A 19260-nucleotide genomic window follows, 5' to 3' on the forward strand; every position below is an offset into this window, starting at 1 on the left:
AGAGAGAGAGAGAAAAAGAGAGAGAGAGAGAGAGAGAGAGAGAGAGAGAGAGATTTATGTATATAAAACAAAAAATTATTAAAACTATTTAATATTAAAAAATAAGTTTATTACAAAAATAAACATACAAAAATGCTTATCAGCGAAGAACATAAGCAACGGTTTCATAAAGTAAAACATTTCTTCAGTGTTTTTATAACGTAAACTTATGTTTTGTGAGGTAAAGGATTCACTACGAATCCGCCATAAAAAAACGAATGTTATAAAAACAACTTTAAACTAAAAAATTTGATTGGAACTTAACACACTATTTTCGCTTATAACGTAACGAGGAACATCAATATAACTTAATAGCTAAAATTTAATTATTGGAAAGTACATGTAGTTACATTTAGTTTGCATGTACTTTTGCATGTACGTATAATTACAATTATACGTTGTCTTTGTATGTAGGCCTCTAATTGGCATTATAAACAAAAAATATATATATATGACTTTCTCATTTTTGCGAAATGCGTTAAGGTGAATTATGCGACAACTTGTACATGTTACATTTAATGTACATTTGTACATTTAAAGAAAAGAAAAAAATAAATGAAATTTAGTAATCTTTACCGTATCGAATAACGTACATTAATTTTGTTGTCTTTAACAATTGCATCTTCGCAATGTCATATAAAAGTATGTCGTACCAGTTCTCTCGTATCGTATTTACCAGTTCTCTTCTGGTTCCGCTTGTACGGGAGTTTCGTCACCAATAACTTCATCATACGATTCTCCGTATCCATCTTTATTCTGCAAGAAATGATGAGTGTTTTTTTCATATTTATATATAAAAAATTCGTATATAATTGAAACATAATATAATTGAAATATGAATAGTGTATTATCGATATTTAACCAGAAATTCAAACTGTATATAACGTCACTCACGTTTCTGATGTCTACTCCGCCGAATCGTCTTGATCCTCGGCCGGGCGCAAAAGTTCTGCTACCGCCGCCACCGCCGGACTCTAACCAGTCGGGCACCGGTTGGCCAGCTTGTTTTAAAATCCGAACCAAATCGCCAGTGAGAGGTATGTCGGTTGCAGAGTCAAAAAAGGAAGTCGCTTTACCGCGATTGCCCACTCGACCAGTTCGTCCGATCCTATGAACGTACTCATCGATCGACTTGGGTAAATCGAAGTTAATTACATGAGCAACATTCTTGATATCTAAACCACGCGCAGCTACTGCTGTTGCTACCAAGATAGACATCTTGCCCCGTTTGAAATCAGACAAGGCCTCTTCTCGTTCCCTTTGCAGTCTATCGCCGTGTATGCTGGTCGTTGGAAAATTATTTTCTGATAAGAAAGCAGCAATAAAGTCCGTGTGCCGCTTTTGCTCGACGAATACTAAAATGCCTTCTATGTTGCTAGTTTCGCTCTGTTTCTGTATCAGGTCCTTCAGCAGCTTCCGCTTCTCGGGTTGTCCGGAGGCCTGATAGAAATTCTGTTCCACGTCGGAACAAGCACTACCGATGATTCCAACCGCGAGGAATAAATAATTCCTCAGAAATCGCCCTGCGAGTTCTTGTATGTCACTTGGGAATGTGGCGGAAAACATCAGTGTTTGTCTTTCTTCTGAAGGCACCATTGTCTCGTGGTCTACGATTTTCTCTATGTCCCCTATGAAGCCCATATCTAGCATTCGATCAGCTTCGTCGAGCACCAAGAAACGTAAAGAAGATAACCTAATTCTGCCTCTTCCAAGGAAGTCCAATAATCTACCTGGAGTTGCAACAAGAATGTGGCAACCATTTGAAACTCTGTTTCCTTGATGCATCACCGATGTCCCTCCGTAAATCAGCTCACTTTTCAGAATAGAGCCCAGGGCAAACTTCCGGACCTGCTGATGTATCTGTGAAGTTAGCTCGCGCGTAGGCGATATAATAACCACATGTGGTTCGCAAGATGTGCCAGTTTTAACCAAATCCTTTGGATATTCCAATAATGTATGTAAGATAGGAACTACGAAGGCTGCAGTTTTTCCTGAGCCCGTTTGCGCGCAAGCCATCAAATCGCGACCGCTCATTACAATCGGGATTGCGTGTTTCTGAACAGGAGTAGGCCTCTTGTAACCGGATTTTTTAATATTTTCTACAATAAGACTTCTGATACCGCTTGTGTCAAAAGAATTTATTGGAAGCGGTGCATTCTCACCCGAGACTTTTATCTCGATGTCGTCATATTTGTCGAAATTTATTCCCATCGACACGTCGTTTCCAAATAAATGGTTCTCATCATCTGGTTCATCTGGTGGGATATAAATCTCTCTGTTCTTCGGCGGGCTGTCATCATCCTTATCACCATCTCCATCGCCGTCCCTCCTACGTCCCCTATCGTTACGATTATCATTTCTATCATCAGTTCTATCACCGTAATTACCACGATCGCCACCTCTTCTATCTCTACCACCACCATAACTTCCACCACCTTCACCCCTTATGTTTCTATCTCTTCTTGATTCATCTCTCCTATCGTTTCTATAGTTGCCGCCATCCTCGGTTTCGCCGTCGTTTTTATTTCTGTTTCGCTTATCCCAATCGCCGTTATTTCTATTGCCTTGTCCTTGCCATCTGCGGCCATTACCATCGTCATCTTCTCGATTATTTCCGTAACGCGGTTTGTCGTTCCCTCCGAATCTATTGCCGCCATTGGATCTGTTATTGCCGTAATCTCTATTATTGGTTCTATCTCTACGGCTTTCCTGATAATCTGTTTTTTCACCATCATGAGAGTCACCACCGCCCACACGGTAGTCATCGTTGTTATTGTTGTATATAATCGTTCCACGTCCTTTGCCTTTGACTGGCGCACGTCCTTGCTCGTACTATTTATAAAAATATTAAAATTAAAATCAAATTTATTTTATTAATTTATTATATTTATTTCTAGTGTGTATATATTTGTTTTTATTTACAATATTTTAATTCTTTTCTTACCAAGGACGAGTCCATTGGTGGTTGCGAAATGTCGTTATCCCACTGTTCCTCACTCATTTTGATCTAAAATATATATAGTAATTATACAAAGTATAAATATAAATGCATTTATATGTATAATTATATTTAATAATATGGTAATTATAACGATTATATTATTAAATATGATTATATGTAATATAGAGAAAAATATACATAGTTTATGCATATAATTAAATAAATATTTAATAATTCTTATAATTAATAAATATATTTCATTATATTTTCTTTGAAAAAATTAAATAAAAAAAATATTCAGCATAAAAAAATCTCCTAAAAAGCAATACATTAAAATAACACAAGAAATGTACAAAAAAATGTACAAAGACCAATTCAATTTTATAAATAAATTCAATAAATATAGATAAAAAATACGGGTAAATTGTAATACATCTATCGAAGTTATAACAGCAGAATGAAATTTGATTATCCACGACTGCTCTCTTTTTTGACAACACAAATTAATTTAAATATCAACCTTTATAAAATTACATCTATAACATTTTTTCCATCAAATTCTATAAATTAGAAGCGGCGCAAGTGCTTTCTCTCTCTCTTTCTCTCTCTGAATGTCAGACGTTTTTTGTGAATAAAAGCTGGCGGGAGACATTGGTCAACCAATCTCGAAAAATTAATCCCGTAACAAAGAGCGCCCGTGCTTGCTTTTGTCTCCAAACTAAACTTCCGACATGCTCGAAAGGAGATACACGAATATCGAAGTCACGATCTCGCATTCTCCCGAAGTTATGTATTGTCCCGCGTTCACTTCGACACATCAAAGGGCCCGCCCACCCGCTCACTCGCTCGCTCGCTTGCTCGACTAATAGAAAAGTACCGTCATTATCGAATGTAGAAAAGTTGTTGCAACGCACACGACGATCAGCACCCAATATCAAAACGAAGTTTTTTTTTCTTTCAACATTGGCTGTGCAAAATCGATGGCGCGTAGCCGGCGAACGATAATATGCCGCGCATTTCGATGAACAATACCGACCGATATTAACAATAGCCTCAAAACTCCACACGGCGATTCGCGATCGTGAGACGTGTCGCGTCTCAGTGTATGCAAAATCCTCGTAAATCTGACAAATATCCTAGAATGACTTCGCTATGACGATGATGGTTCTACGAATCACGTGTCCGGCACACGCAGGACGTTGTGTCTCAACTAAGATGGCCGCGCCGGCGACGGACGACTGAACGCGATCAATGCACAGTTTCCCGCACATTTATGTACGCACGCTGCGTCTCCGTGTTGGCATCGTGTGTTCGAGTACTCACCGAATTCCTCCTCCTCGTACAAAGACACGAATCGACTGAATAGTAGGCACGTTAGAAACTGGAAGCCCGACAGCTCGTCACACGAGACACGAACGAACCGCTGTACTAGAACGGACTGTCCGCCGGTACAAGCGCCGCTTCTCGCCGACTCCGTTACGTAGAAGACCCGCGCATGCGCGCCGCGCTACGCGCTCCTAAGCAACAGGAACGAGAACCCCGGGCCGGTTTCTTTGTTTGTCAATATTACAATACTCTCACACAACTCAGCCTCGGCACACTTTCGGTAACTCGGATCTAATAATTTTGAAATAATCGTTGATGTCTGAATTGAGGAGACGGGGAAAGAAAATGCGATATTCTGACCCGAAAAGAGCAGTGATCTGTGATCTGTGATGAAAGAAAAAGGAGAAAATTTATATTGCTTAACGCGATCTACATTTTGCAAAGCACAGATTATTTAGATCGTTATTTAGTGTATCATTGTATTCAGACAAAAAATAGAAAAATTTCTTCTGGAAAAATTTCAAGAATATAAGTCATATGGGCATCTTGTGTCCATATAGCAGTATTGTCAGTCTTGTGTCGTTTCAGTTCGATGATTCGTCCTTCCTTCTGTCGACTCTCTTTGTATCTCTTTTATATCTCATAAATGAATATAACGTTTACGTAAACGTTATATTTATTTATACGAAAACATTATATTCATTTATAGCAGAAATAAAGGGAGTCGACAGAAGGAAGGATGAATAATCAAGTTGGAACGACACAAGACTGACAATAAGAGGTCCGTATGGTCTCTTATTATTAGTCTTGTGTCGAATATAGGTCCATATAGCTTATATTCTTGAGATTTTTCCAGAAGAAATTTTTTCCATTTTTTGTCAATGATACACTAAATAACGACGATTTTAATCGTCGCATCTTTGCTTTGCAAAATGTAGATCGCGTTAAGCAATATAAATTTTCTCCTTTTTCTTTCATCACAGATCATTGCTCTGACAATACTGCTGAACCTATATTCTTGATATTTTTGTATGTACTTAAGTCCCTTTCCGCAAGTATAAGACACACAATAAAGCTTAAGCAGTAAGACGTAAGCAGTAAGCAAATTGAGCAATCACAGCCGATGATTCTTCTTACGGTTCAGAAATCATCGAAGCGGCTTAAGTTTTTCTGTGTGTCCGGGCTCTTGTATCTGCGAAAAGGGACTTAAGTACATACAAAAATTTCAAGAATATGGGCCCAGCATAAAATAGCTGTGCAATAAAACTTACGTATATACAAAAATTTTAAGAATACGGGCTTTGAATATCAATATTATCTCATCGAGTATTGTTTTTCTATACTCTCTTTTTTCTATAACTTTTACTATTATATACTGTAACTTTTATTTATCCATTTATTTATATTTTATTTCTATTAAAAAAAGACAAAATTACAATAATTTTCTCAATATGTGCGGGTTCACGTATTCGGTTAAGAAAATTGTTTTGTACAACAAAGAAATTGTATTTCTCGAAATAAACGCAGCGGATTTTTTTCGATTTGATTATTCCGCCGATGCTGCACGAATATGGATATTGCGCGCATATAAAACTGAGTGTATAAAACGATAGAGCAACGATTATACTTTGCTACGAGTCTTCGGAAATTAAACGATATCAAAAGCTTTATATTATCGGTTCTGATATCTCACGCGGAAGATTTTATCTCGACGAGAGTTTTCTGGACAGAGAATTAGTTCACAAGAATATTTGATCCAAACCTCGGAAGCCAGGTACAGCGGGAAATATAAGAGAGCGTTTATATTAGCGTTCAGGATATTGTGAAGGACGGAAACAAAATCATACGGTATTATATAACAACGAAACAAAAAAGGGACGTGAAAGAAAAGCAAGAGCGCCTTCGCTCAGAATGTTCTTATTTACGACGTCCGTCGGGATAGTGTTACTTGACTAGCCTTCGTGTGTGGTTCCTGCCCGGCGTTTGTGTGTACGATGAGTTCGCAGTAACTATTTTACGTGCAGGCGTTTCCTCAAGTATTTCGTAAGTATCGCGCACAAGCGGAATACGGCTAGTGTTCGCTCTCCTGAAGAATATCACGATAAGTATGCACTCGTGACGTCAGTGTTACCGTCTATTTTTGTATTTTCTTATTTTACGGAAATACGCACACGATATTACAATATCCGTTCCCTCTATTTTACTCGGCGACACATTTGTTATTATGATTCGTTCTCTCCGAGGTGTATATCGCGAGTCCGGATTCCGTTCTTTTACGGCTGATTTTGCTTCACGCTCCGCGCGAGAATTCCTTATCGCACAGGCGCAATTGACACTAATCTATAAACGCTGAGTCATTTCGTATCGCACGATCCAGCCACGTATTATTCTTATGAGCACCTTTGTCCACGGCGCGAATGTAAACGCGAAAGAAACCGGTATCAAACCGGTCGTATGCAAAATTATCCGTTGCGCATATAATGGGACTAGAGACATACGCGTCATTTTTCGCGCTTAGCGAGTCTGAAACTTTTGCTCATTGAGATACTCGTGAGGGAGTCATTCGCGCGATAATCTGTAATAATGTCCTGCACTTTCAATTCCTCACGCTCTTGCTATCTCATCGTCGCGACGATGTTTTATCATTAGCGTCGAGTTAAAAGTCGACTTCCGTTCGATTTGCGACAGCCTTACCAGTCCTTACCAGTTAAACACGTAATTGCGCGACGTGACGTCCGAAAATCTGATTATTCCGCGTGATGAAGTTCGTTACATAACGAATATGTAATAAGCGGAGCGTTTTTGCGCCTCTTTATGCTGGCTCATGTTGAATTTAACGTTGAGCCCTCTAATAATAATGCAATCGCCGACGGCATCGATTTCCTACATTTCCATACAATAGCGCGCAAACTCGCGAGGGGCGCTTCATCGTTTTCCCTTCCTATGGTAATATTCTCACAATTTCAAATGCTGAGTGCGCCCGCACCGCCAATATTTACCACCGCCTACCTCCCTCGTGCTTCATGAAATTATCTCGCTACGTGTTCATTCGTACCGTTGCTGCAACTCCTGATTACTGCAAATCAATCTCACCACTTAATTATTCGCCGCGCGCGCTATCGATACTGTTGATAAGAGAATATTTTTACAATAATACGAAATCTCGGCTTGATTGACCGCGGTATTCCGTTTCTACCTTGTTTCCAGAACTCGCGTATCTGCCGTGCCAAATTCCCCTCGATGCGGAAATGTTGCTCGTTTTCCGCACTTCGACGTGCATTCGTTGCGGCATTCTCTCGTGATAAATCGTCATAAAGTTACCATGACGTTACCATGGCGATAGACAACCGGGCTAAATTATTTGAAATCTGATACACCGTCAATACTCGATTATACACACAGAAAAATATCATTTCATTACCAAGAAAGCCAATTATATATATTGATTTTAATTTCTTTCTTCTAAGTAATGATCATCTTCAATAAGAAATATTTTCTTGATAATAATCTTCCAAGATATACTCATTGCAAATCTTGGAAAAATTCATTATTATGTACTCAAAGGAAGAATTTATTCTTTTTATAAGAATATTGTACGAGTTTGTCGAGGAAAAAGTTGTGGTTCGTCTTTATGCAGTGAGCAAATCGAATTTTTGCTACAACTTAACATTCTTGATTGGAAAACTAAACTTGCTAGAATTCAGAATATACTTGAAGTAAACAACTTGAAAATTTATTTCTAAGATATAAAGTTTATTTCTGTGAATGTAAACTTTATATCTCACAAACAGATGTTCAAGAATTTTTTTCCCAGTATATATACACGATGGACTTATGATAGATTTACGGATATATAAACTCATGAGACACTTGAGACAAGCAACATTCACTTGAATGCAGCATGTATTTTTTTGTGTGTGAAGAAGCGTACAAACGAGAGATATCTCATGACGCGTCCTCAACGCACGGTTTACTAAACACAAGATATCTCGCGAGCCGTACGCAATGTGTCAATAACCGGCGTGTCAGAGAACGCCGCATCCTTTGGTTTAGTGCAATCGGAGAACGAGAGACGAGAGAAAAGGAAAGATAAATGACCGTGGCGGCGCGTCCGAACGAGCCGTGATCAGCATTATCAGACCGTTGTTGCGCGCGTTATCCGCTCGCGAACGCGGGTGGGTGATACGTGTGTATACCTGTGCACACCTATGCAGTTGTCTCAACACGATGCGAGCGCAGAAAAGAGGAAGGCACGTTGCCGCCGCGTGGAGCGACAAGCTCCTCAGTTTCTAGCAACCTGCCGCCGTCGAAAACCCGCGCTTCGCGACTTCCTGTCGGTACGTGGTGTCCGTTTATACCGCCGTGTGATATCCTTGCACGAGTAGAACCGTCCAAGTCGAAACTCGATTCTTGCACAGATAGAATCGCCCGAGTCGAAGCTCGGTCAGTGCGGCATGTGACTCATTTCGTCGCCGTCGCTGATGCCGCCAGGTCTACATACCGCCATACCGATATCGTCGAGGCGTTCGCGATAAGTAATTAAGGATAATTGCAAAATACGTACTTGTCCAATCATTTGTCGCACGATAAATAATCAACAGACATTTCACTTATCGATTGGTGGGATTCTCCGATTCAAACGCGTGCGTGTGTCTGGATTTCGTTGCAAAGAAGCGGATCGTTCATGGAGCACGTGGTCACCGTGATTTCCCTGATGCGTCATTACGCGGATAAGGATCGCGCGCGGGCGCACAGCGACGAGGAGAGTTGCGAAAAATCGGGGTCACGGGTCGATCGATTGATCGAGCGAGCGAGCGAGCGAACGGCCGATGCAACCGCGGTGATCCAGGAATTTCTAATCCGCGGCCTCTCGTCGCGTGCAGCAGCTCGTTTTGTAACAACACAGTCTGCGGGTATCAGCGCACACTCGAGAGCCCCATTCGAAACTTGAATCTTCACGAGTGTCGGATCGCGTTCGTTCACAAGTGCGGTGATCGTGACGGATAGAGCGAAACGGAAAGCGGACGGACAGCGGCGCAGCGCTCAGTATGCTCTTGGCATGATTTATCGCTATTTTTTATGCCGGCACCGAGAGACCGTTGCGCTCCTACCATCCAGATGGTGCGCAATTGAACCACGTGATCGTAGGTGCCTCTATCACACAGACACGACAAGTTTTACGACCTTCGAGTGCAGATTTAATCCGCAAAATACACGCGTGACCGAGCAATCGAGCGTATCGCGATTCAAGGGGCTTTTGTCTCGAGTTTCTTGCGTGTAATGAAGGAAATCGAAAATCCTGCAAACGGCGTTGTGATAGACTAACAGAGGGGCCTTTCTAAACATCTTGGAGTGGAATCGTACTCGGAACGAGTGCAAAAGTGGCAGTATCTTCGCTCGAAGCGAAAATGTTGCCAGTTGAAATCGCAGGAGTAGCGTTTTCATTCGAGCTTAGAGTTGATTCTGACTTATATGCGAATTCAATCGATTGGGGTGAATATATTCCTGTGCGGAGGACATCGGATTCACTTTTCAATTTTGAGGGAAATTTCACGAAAATATACGCAGAATGCAAAATTCACATGAGTAAAAAATCATTCGAGTTTGAGTGGCGGTTATTCCATTTTTTTAGCGAAATTTCACTGCAAGAAGTTTGCAGAATAAAAAAGGATTACGAAACTTTCTAATTTGCAATTTTTCCCGATTGTTCCTCAAAGTCTTTTCGAACATTCGATGACCGTTCGCGTTTCGGACAAGCAACGCTCAGTTGCAGAGTGAGTAAAGGAATTCGTTCCGTATGAGTGAAAAATCATTCAAGTTCAGTGATCACTGTACTTCTCTCTGAAACTCTCTGAAACTTCTCTCCGAGAAATTTACAGAGTAAGGAAGTATCACAAAGTTTTCTTTAATTATTTTTCCGAGTTCTCCGACGAGAATCGTTCGCGCTTTGACATTTCGGACAGGTGATGCTCCACTCTCGCTATACTTAGTTTCACTTCTAGTATTCGCATTTCGGGGAAAACGCGGAATATTTGGGTCGTCCTGTATACTATGACTAATCGCGATGGTCACACGGGCGATCACACGGGCCGCATTTGCGCACCTCGCTGCGCCCGGCGGAGCGAGTCCTGAGAGGAGATCTTTTCGGTACGGTGACTAAAGCGACATGCGAAAGCGTAATTGCGCGCGTCATACGGAAACGATTAGCATCCAGTGCAAGAGTCTACGTCCTCGAGTATAATAGTGCAACGCTCGCTCCCGTGCACCCGTCGCCGCGCGTTTGCATCGAAAGACACGATCGAACGGAAAGGCCGATGGAGAAAAACAATATTCGGGCCCCGATAAGTGTACCGCCGTTCGTGAATATTCATGGCGCGTGAGTCGGCAACTCTGAAAAAATATTACGACGCGTGATTATCGATCGCCAGTGAGGACTTATTCCTACGCATGTTATGTACACTCGCGTGTGGCGAAGGTGATTGAATTTTCAAAGCATAAGAGAGGGAGTGCCGATCTATTTCTAGTCTTTGACTCGTGAAAATTCAAAGGAAAATTAATGTGTAAGCGTTTCGTTCAAATCCCAAGTCCAACAGACTCGCACAAGAATCGTGTCGAAAACAAAAGCATGTTGATCAACAAAGGGGAGTTTCATCTAAACATACTCTACCGAAAAAAAATGTTATTTTCTCTTTAAGTCGCGATAATCTGAATTTTGTATATTTATACCAAAAGTCCTTTCGTTCTCCGATAAATTTCGTGAAAGATTTACTCACATTAAAACGATAATATAATGAAAGGTATTTGAACAAATACACCAACTATCGAGTTATCGTTTCACAAGTGGTTAGACCCTTCTTCTTCAACCTGCGAATCATTAGCAAAGATTAAAATTCGCCGAGTCGAAACTGAGTGTAGAACGGCACGTACCGTCCGTCCTGGAGGTGGAATGTCGGGTGGGTTGTCAGGTCGCGGTGTATACAGTACGCTATGACACGGATGTGCCGCGATGCAATAATGAAAGACACGTGTGTGTTCTTGAAAGTGATCCGACGAGTGTGACTCTACCGCTCCGTGTCTCGATTGATTCAAAGGATGGGTTTGGATATCTCCACGGCGTTCAGTCGCATCAATGGTAAGGAGACTGTCCATCACTGTCTGCGATTCGACTTGCCCAAAATGCGCCCGTTTCGTGAGCAATCTCTAGATTCGTTCGACGTTATTATACAACATTCGTATCATAACATCGTTAATAGACAGTATACGCGGGGAATTTGGCGAGAATTGACAAACGGTATCCAAATGACAAAGATCTCGAGAAGCGAAAGAGAGTAGCGAAGCGCGCAAAATTAAGGGGATGCTGAAATCGATGACGAACTCGAACAATGTCGATAATGCAGAGACGATCGTCACTAACATAATCACGTTATCCTTTTCGTATTTCTTGCATATACAGAACTCATATGAATGTGTTGCCTTGTTTTACCATATTCAATCTAGGAAAACCTAACCATATATGTGTAGAAATCTTTCTGCAAACTTTTCCGATATTTTTAAGCTTCCAAATGCAAATGCAAAGGTAGAGCAATGTTCTTGAAAATTTTTCTGTTTGGAGCATCCACACTTTCAGTATATACAAGCTGCGGAACTTTTGGATTAGACAAATATTACGCTAGCTTGAGATTTTACATTACAAATTTTTTGTTCGTTTTCGTCATATATATCGAGCAATGCTCCTATTTATTTTTGCGCGTACTTTCATTGCGTGAAAGCATTTGTAATTCTGTGTAACCAATACGGTGTAAACTTTGCAGAAAAATGTCAGCTTCTGTCGGTAAAGTTTTCAGCTTCGGCATCCCCTAAAGTTCGATTGAAGACAAATTTGATATTTCCACGAGCCGCAATTTCCGCTTGATACAAAGACACAAGCATTCCGAGCTGCCCTGTACGCGCAACTAAGAAATATGTCCAAGGCCAGAAGTAAAGGATAAATAACGCGATAGAGTGTTCTGGCACACTCTGTACATAATACACCGTTGACCGTCGTTTTTCAAACATTGGCTGCAGTCGCATTTAATTACAGCCGCGTAGTGTGTAACGAGTAGGAAGGAAAAGACGATGGTACTTCATCGAAACGATTATGCGCGTCAGCTGATCTAGAGAGACAGTTACGATGAGTGTTATGCAAGCCCCTCCGCGGCTTGCAGCGATTCCCAACCGACGCTTCGCGAAAGTGTATCGGAGCGGCCAATATTTCGCAGCAATACCTCCGCGACTTCCACGGCGCTGATCGAATCGTTCTCGTTAGAAAACACTGCGGATTTCGTTTCACAGCGTCGCTTGTTTCTCCGGGAGCACGGATGAAGCTCCAGAAAACTGTCGATAGGAAATCTCTAGGAAAATCTCTCTTTGAGAGACGAGTCTCGTTAGATCTTCGTCGCGGAAATATCTCGCGAAATTCACCCGAATAGACCAGTGGTCGCGCGCGCGCAGCGCTCGGGAAGGATTGGGAACCGTCATTCCACGCCTACGTCGGAAAAAGGAGAAACGCATACGCGCGCTAACGTAAACGCGCACAAGTAGTCGCGCGCGTGCACACAGAGAGGCGACTGTTTGCCCGGAACATGATTTGCATCATTCACTTAGGCGATGAGTAATGAAGGAGAAGCGGCGACCGCTGCAGCGATGATTGTTGCAGCGGCACGACGACTCACGTCGCCGCCGCCGCCGCCGCCACCACCGCGCGCGAAAGAGCGAACGGAGCCAGGGATCGCGCGCACGTGCGCGCATATATACGTGCGTGCGTATGTCACAACCCGGCGAGTGAGTCATCCGCCTTCTTTCGCCCGCCGCATCTCGTGGTCGGGCCGATCGTAATAATAGAACGAAATTGATTCATTCACGTGGAACGTGCGCGCCGACGATGCATCTCGTCTTCGGCGGACGCGCGCAGGTTGACACTCGCGGTGCATCCGGCGATGATGCGCGCCGCGTCATCGATTCGTACGCACCGTCCCGACGCGATATATTTTTGCGCATAAGCGTCGGGAGGCGCGTCGCGGAATTGCGCAAAGCTCGCGCGACGACATAGCCGTCGTTTTGCTTCCCCTTCGCTTTCCGACTTTTCAGCTCGAAATTTTAACCCGACGCAACCTTTAGTTACATTATAGTAAAAGTGTGCGCCAATGCCTGGACACGGATAACATCTTGGGTGCTTAACATTCTTATTGCTTTGGTATTTAAATACGAATGTTTAAAGTTTCACACAATGTAGAAGGTATACAGACGCATGATGAATATATACATATAATCTACGTTGAAAATTTAAAAATATCCGCTAACCTAAAACGATAAGAATGTTCAAGATTAAGTACTAATGTTACTAATGCCCAAGCATTTGTATATCGGAAAAATATTGTAGTAAAAATTACATTTCTTTTTAAAAGTCGGATTTGTCTTTTATAAAGTCGGATTATATGTAAATTTTAGTATAAATTAGCCTATATTTTTCACGATCTGCCTGATCTATATGATATAAAAAACATTCAAGTAATTATAATAATTTTGTAGAAAAATGTTAGACGTGTATAGCATCTTTAAATAAAAATACATAATAATTTCGATTATAATTCTGTAGAGTCCAAAACTACAAAAATTTTGTTTTATTTTTTACCACAATATTTTTTCCGCGTATACAGACACTTTTATCTTACTTATACTGTATAAACTCTGTATAGACTCTCGAAACACAACTTAAACAAAGATGAGGAAACAAGTGAGAGCCGAACGTGGATGTTGGTGCGAATATTTTAATTATGGAAGGATAATAATGTTTGACAGTGTGCTAACGCACGCGTTGAATATTTTTCCGGTTTTGCGACGCTAAGCGAATCAATCTTTCACGTCGAACCGATCCTGAATCCTAATTATTTTTAATATTGATATTAATTAATTCTAATTATTTGCATTACAAATCACTTAATCCATTTATAACGTTGTGAAAAATTACTACCTCAGCCAAGAATCAAACCTTAAACTAATTCCTTGATTCTAAGAACTATTCGCGAACACGTGTGTCTCTTTTTTTTTCATCTTAACCTTAATCGCCAGAGACCCGCGCAAAAATTTTCCGAGAATTATCTTGAAAATAAATGTTGAAATGATCTTCTCTCTCACGACGAAGAGCGCATAATATTTCATGTCACGTCAAAGTTTCAGCGAAATAAGGATCTAAAATTAAAAGCAGTACGAACAAGTTAACTTGATCCAGCACGCTGGATCAGTTCGCCGTGAGATTAAAACATTATTTCATTTTTACTTCATTGCGGAAAAAGAACAGTCCCAACGTTTTCGCGTGCGTTTTCGTTCTCGTCTCGCCGCACCCCACCGCGGTTAGTTTCCTGCTTCGACTTTGCAACAGTTACGCATACATACACACAGTCACATCGTGCAGCGTTATTATTACGCGCAAATGTTCGCGACACCGGCTATTGAATATTCGACGACCGGGTTACGTAAGAAAAAAGCTCCTCGCGCAGAGGATCGTGCGAAAAATACTGCAACGTCGCCGCGCGAGCGAGCGAGCGAACGGGCGGGCACGTTGGTGTTATCTTGCGATAGAAATTGCAGCTACTCGCATTACAACTGTGAAATCACGCGATCAAGAATTCGCCTATCTCAGCACGAGATTCGAGTCGAGCGGCGAGTCAACTGTCGTAGAGCCCGGTGCTCGTGCGCGCGCGTATTTACGCGACACGAATTCATCACACTGTCCTATTTAACGAAAAGGGGAAAAAACAAACGAACAATAACGCACAAAAAATTGCATCACGACGAGTTTTATTTTTGCAAGTCCGTTAAATATTCATCTCTAATCCCAAAACTGAAAATTCATCAGCTCCGCCGACAATGTGCTGCGTTCTCTTAAATTAAATCAGTAAAAACGTTTCTGATTGAATCAGTGAAAGGAGCATTTCACAGATAATTTCAGTGAATGTTCACTGATCTTCAGTGAAAACTCTCCCACTTCGTCTTCACTGATTTTGATCGGTGGAGAAGAGATTTCACTGCAAGATCTGTACATTGCAAATTCGTTATGCGCGTTGTGTACATCAGATCTAATTTTCTGCATTTTTAGCATTATCGGTTTCCATGCGATTTGCGTGCGATGACAACTGATTCTTTCAGCGAGATTTTACCGATCACACAGCGCTTGTACTTATGACTGGATTATGAGTACAGCATTTCAGCGAAAGGTACATTGTATTTTGGAGTTTCGTTGTACTTTAGAGGACACGTGAGGCGTCCGGTCGCCGCAGTGCAGTGCGCCGTGCAATGAAAGAAATGACTTATCTATCGGATTACTACAACTACTTCGTCACAACTAACGCGACCTATCTCCTTCATCCCGCATCAATCGCTACATTGTCCCGTTGACACATGTCACGCTCGCGCGCGACCAAAGTTTGCCCCAGCTTGACGAGTGAGCGAGCGAACGTGCGGGCGGGCGGGCGGACGACTCGCTCTCGGGGAACCGGCTTGAGAGGATTTCGCGTGACCGTCGATTCTCCGCCGTGCGATTCGATATACGCGCCCGTTTAAATTCCATTTTGCCCGGTCGATTCAGCGGCGCGCGCTTAGAATTCAATCGGCTCGATTTGAATATCGGCTTACCGCGTCGACGTGCTATTTCCTGAACGGTTTTCGCTGCGCGGGATCGTGTACCTGCTAGAGAGACCGGTATTACCGCGTTATCGCCTACGTCGTGTTCCTTGGCTCCGATAACCGTCGTTTCCTGACGGCGATGACGACAGCGGCGGCAGTGGACAGTGCCGGCGACGCGACGCCAAGACCGCGCGTTATCAGCGACTCTTGGAAGTCGACACGTGAGCCGGCACCGACGTTGATCTACCTCCGTGCTCGTTCACACTCGCCGACCCTGACCGAGGGTACTGCTCTCGCAACCGGCCTCCCGCCTGCGATTTTTGCAAAGCCTCTTCGTAGCTCGGGTTTGCAACCGCGGTTCTGCAAATCCGCTTACCTGCCTGCCTGCCTGCCCGGATCTGCCTATACCTGTCCGTCCTCCCGTTCGATCGATTCGCGCTTACTTGCCGTCATGCGAAATCGCGCTCGGAATTCGGAAGCGACGCACATCGCCTGCAACAGTGTATCCCCGCGTCGCGTATCGTCCTTGGATCTGATTGAGCGTCGAATATTTTCGGATTACCGCGTCGGCCGAGACGGATGACGCCTGGACGGATTTTTTAGCATTCGCGCGTGGGGTGCGATAGCGATCGCGGGATTTATGGCGCCCGATGATGAGGAAACGCTCCCCGTGTAGTAGCGATATCGATTTTTCGCGAGATACGGCTTTCGCGCTCTGCCATTCGGCACGGCCGGAAAGATAAAGAAGTGACAACTACGTTGGCACAACGTGATTTTAAGTATTCAGGCCAACAGGGTGTGTTATCTCACACGCCTATGCTTGCGCGACTTATGTTTATTCGTCTTAATGAATATGCAAAAAAGTGATTAGTCACATTAGCCACATCCTTCGGCGCATGGAAAACTGGCCCGAGCGCGTGATTAGAAATTCTCCCGGGAATATATTTCCACCCCTACCGAAGTCGTGTTCACATTGTTGCTCGGCATTTGTTTAGTTGATTTCGCTTCGTATTCAGTTAACAATGTGATATCACCCGCGTTCTTTTTTAGCGGACTAATTTAACTGATTAACTATTTCACTATGCATTTATGTATCTCGTCGCGCATATCGCGACAATCATGAACGGCTTCACGCTTACAATCTCGCCAAGGAGGAAAAACAGCGGGAAAACAACTCGCGGAAAATTTCGCGCGTTCACCAGACGGAACGCAGTACGTTGAGCGATCGGTCAATTGTCATAAATAAACGCGAGAAAATCGTCTGCACTGACGATAATGTATAAGACTCTGGTGTACATACGTGTAGATTGTTCAAACTGAACGAAAAACTCCTTTACCATTTTGCAAACAACCACGTAAGGTTTTGAATCATCAATTAAAGAAGATTATCGAATAATCACGCGTGATCTTCCGTATTTGATAATTCAAAAGTCTACATGATTATTTGCAAAATGATAGAGGTTCTTTCTTGTTCAGTTTGATCTGATGTACAAACACGCAATGCAAATCGTATTTATCATCACATCCTGTACCGTAAATCGCGCGCAATCATTCATCTCCTTTAATTAATATTAAAATATTTGGAATTTGCAATTATAATCATATATCCTTACTAATCTGTGGTCACGGAAAAATTATTTTTCCTTGAATTCTACTATAATGATAATCCTTCTATACATTTTATTACTACCATTTTCGTATCAGAACAACCAGAAAATATAGTAAGGGTTGAAAGTAACTATAATTTTAGTTAGATCGACTATTTTTTTCTTAGTTTGCAGAGTGGTAATTTACAAAGTAGTGAAGAGATTTTGTGCTCAGTTTGATCTAAATCTACGCGACAGTTTTATATGGTGTCGTCGGACATCTTGCATGCAGAAGAACTCGAGGCGATAAGAGATCCTTCGCACGTCAAACAGCAACGACCATCTCCAGCGAGTATCTCCACGGCGTCCTAATAAACGTGAGCTCCATCGCGCTGTCGATTATTGAAACGACTCTGTGCGACGCGATAACGAGCCGCACGCTCGTTTACGGTCGCCCCGAGTCACGTCCATAATGAACGAAACCGCTAATTCATCACAATCCTGGCCGTCCAGAGACGATTATCGGTATCTCCGCGGTCGATGGTCCGTTCGTCCACGTGGGGGAACGCTCCACTTTCGTAACATTATTTCGCCTTCATCTACGTACCGCATAATGGAACATTCAGCGTGAATTCCTTTCAAATATTGACTCTGACTCTTCGTCACCGTGGAAGCGCCGGCTGTGTGCCGTCACGTGCATACGTCAAGCAGATGTTTCCACCTGCGATATTTTAATCGACTCGAGATCTCATATCGCCGAGGATGATTATCGCGCGGAATGGACGAAACTCCGGTTACAATTTTTCCCCGATGTGCTGCACTCGCAAACGAGGTGGGATCTCTCGATTTGTAAGGAAATTATTCCATACTTTGCGACGCCAACATTCATGGTTAATTATCATTTGATGTTTATTCGGTGTAATCAACGTCGGTGCCGGCCTTTTTGCATTAATAATCGCTACGTGAGCCGCTCTTGTATCTCCATCGTCGTTGCAATAATAGTTAAAAAAGCGCAGGCGGTTTTTGCAGAACCAGCACCAGTGTCCAGAGTCCGGATAATCACTTCCCGTTATGGGTCACTTGAACGATAAGTCATTCTCCCGGAGAGTGGAATTCGCGTGATGTATTGCCCAACCGAGCGAAGCGAAATTAATTGTAACGATAGACAGATAAGAGCACTCGGTTGCTCGAATTTGACGTTCGTGGATTATTTGGTACGAATCATTTCGTCAGAGAGAGATAGAGAGAAAGAAGGAGGAGGAGAGAGATGTCGAAATGTTCTTCCTGCGATCCCGCGAACTGTGTCGTGCAACGCGCGATCGTTTGCCCCGAAACAGAGAATTCTGGATGGAAACATTACGCCGGCACCGCGACTCGAACTCGGAAACCACGCGGTTATAAATAGTTACTTACACGACCGCATGTTCTTTGTTATCACCCGGCGAGGTTGGCGAACAGATATCGCGTCCATATTCGAGTCGCTTAGTCACGCGACCTCGGTGACTTGAAAGGCTCCTCTACTTACTAGTTCTCCAATTAACTTCTGAAAAACAGTGTTCGAGAGAGGCTTGATGCTTCGACATCGGCAGTCGTCGCGTGTGTTGTCATTCGTATGGAACATTGAAAATAGAGAAAGAGAAAGAGAGAGAGAGAGAGAGAGAGAGAGAGAGAGAGAGAGAGAGAGAGAGAGAGAGAGAGTGGGAGGGA

The 19260-nt window shown here is 42.6% G+C and overlaps 2 protein-coding genes across 9 annotated transcripts in view; one reads left to right on the forward strand and one right to left on the reverse strand.

Annotated features, from left to right (window-relative positions):
* Positions 1–19260, forward strand: part of LOC116850035 (segmentation protein cap'n'collar) — a 122311-nt gene that overhangs the window by 88942 nt on the left and 14109 nt on the right. The gene's annotated exons all lie outside the window — the stretch shown is intronic.
* LOC116850036 (ATP-dependent RNA helicase vasa) lies at positions 86–4729 on the reverse strand. Its single transcript, XM_032827828.1, has 4 exons — positions 4304–4729; positions 2984–3046; positions 934–2871; positions 86–795 (listed from the first exon to the last, which is right to left on the reverse strand). The coding sequence occupies exons 2-4, from the start codon at positions 3038–3040 to the stop codon at positions 712–714; spliced, it is 2079 nt and encodes a 692-aa protein (XP_032683719.1). The 5' UTR covers positions 3041–3046; positions 4304–4729; the 3' UTR covers positions 86–711.

The sequence above is a fragment of the Odontomachus brunneus genome, unplaced genomic scaffold (genome assembly GCF_010583005.1).
Source record: "Odontomachus brunneus isolate Ranch 3 - 2012 unplaced genomic scaffold, Obru_v1 Obru_scaffold_132, whole genome shotgun sequence".
Taxonomy (NCBI): Eukaryota; Metazoa; Arthropoda; class Insecta; order Hymenoptera; family Formicidae; genus Odontomachus; species Odontomachus brunneus.

Bases quoted from the DNA above. Each gene is read 5' to 3' on its own strand.
- LOC116850036 (XM_032827828.1), bottom strand. From the start codon at position 3,040: ATGAGTGAGGAACAGTGGGATAACGACATTTCGCAACCACCAATGGAC. The intron at 2,872-2,983 runs GTAAGAAAAGAA...TTTTATAAATAG, and splicing joins CACCAATGGACTCGTCCTTG to TACGAGCAAGGACGTGCGCC. The intron at 796-933 runs GTGAGTGACGTT...CATTTCTTGCAG, and splicing joins GCGGAGTAGACATCAGAAAC to AATAAAGATGGATACGGAGA.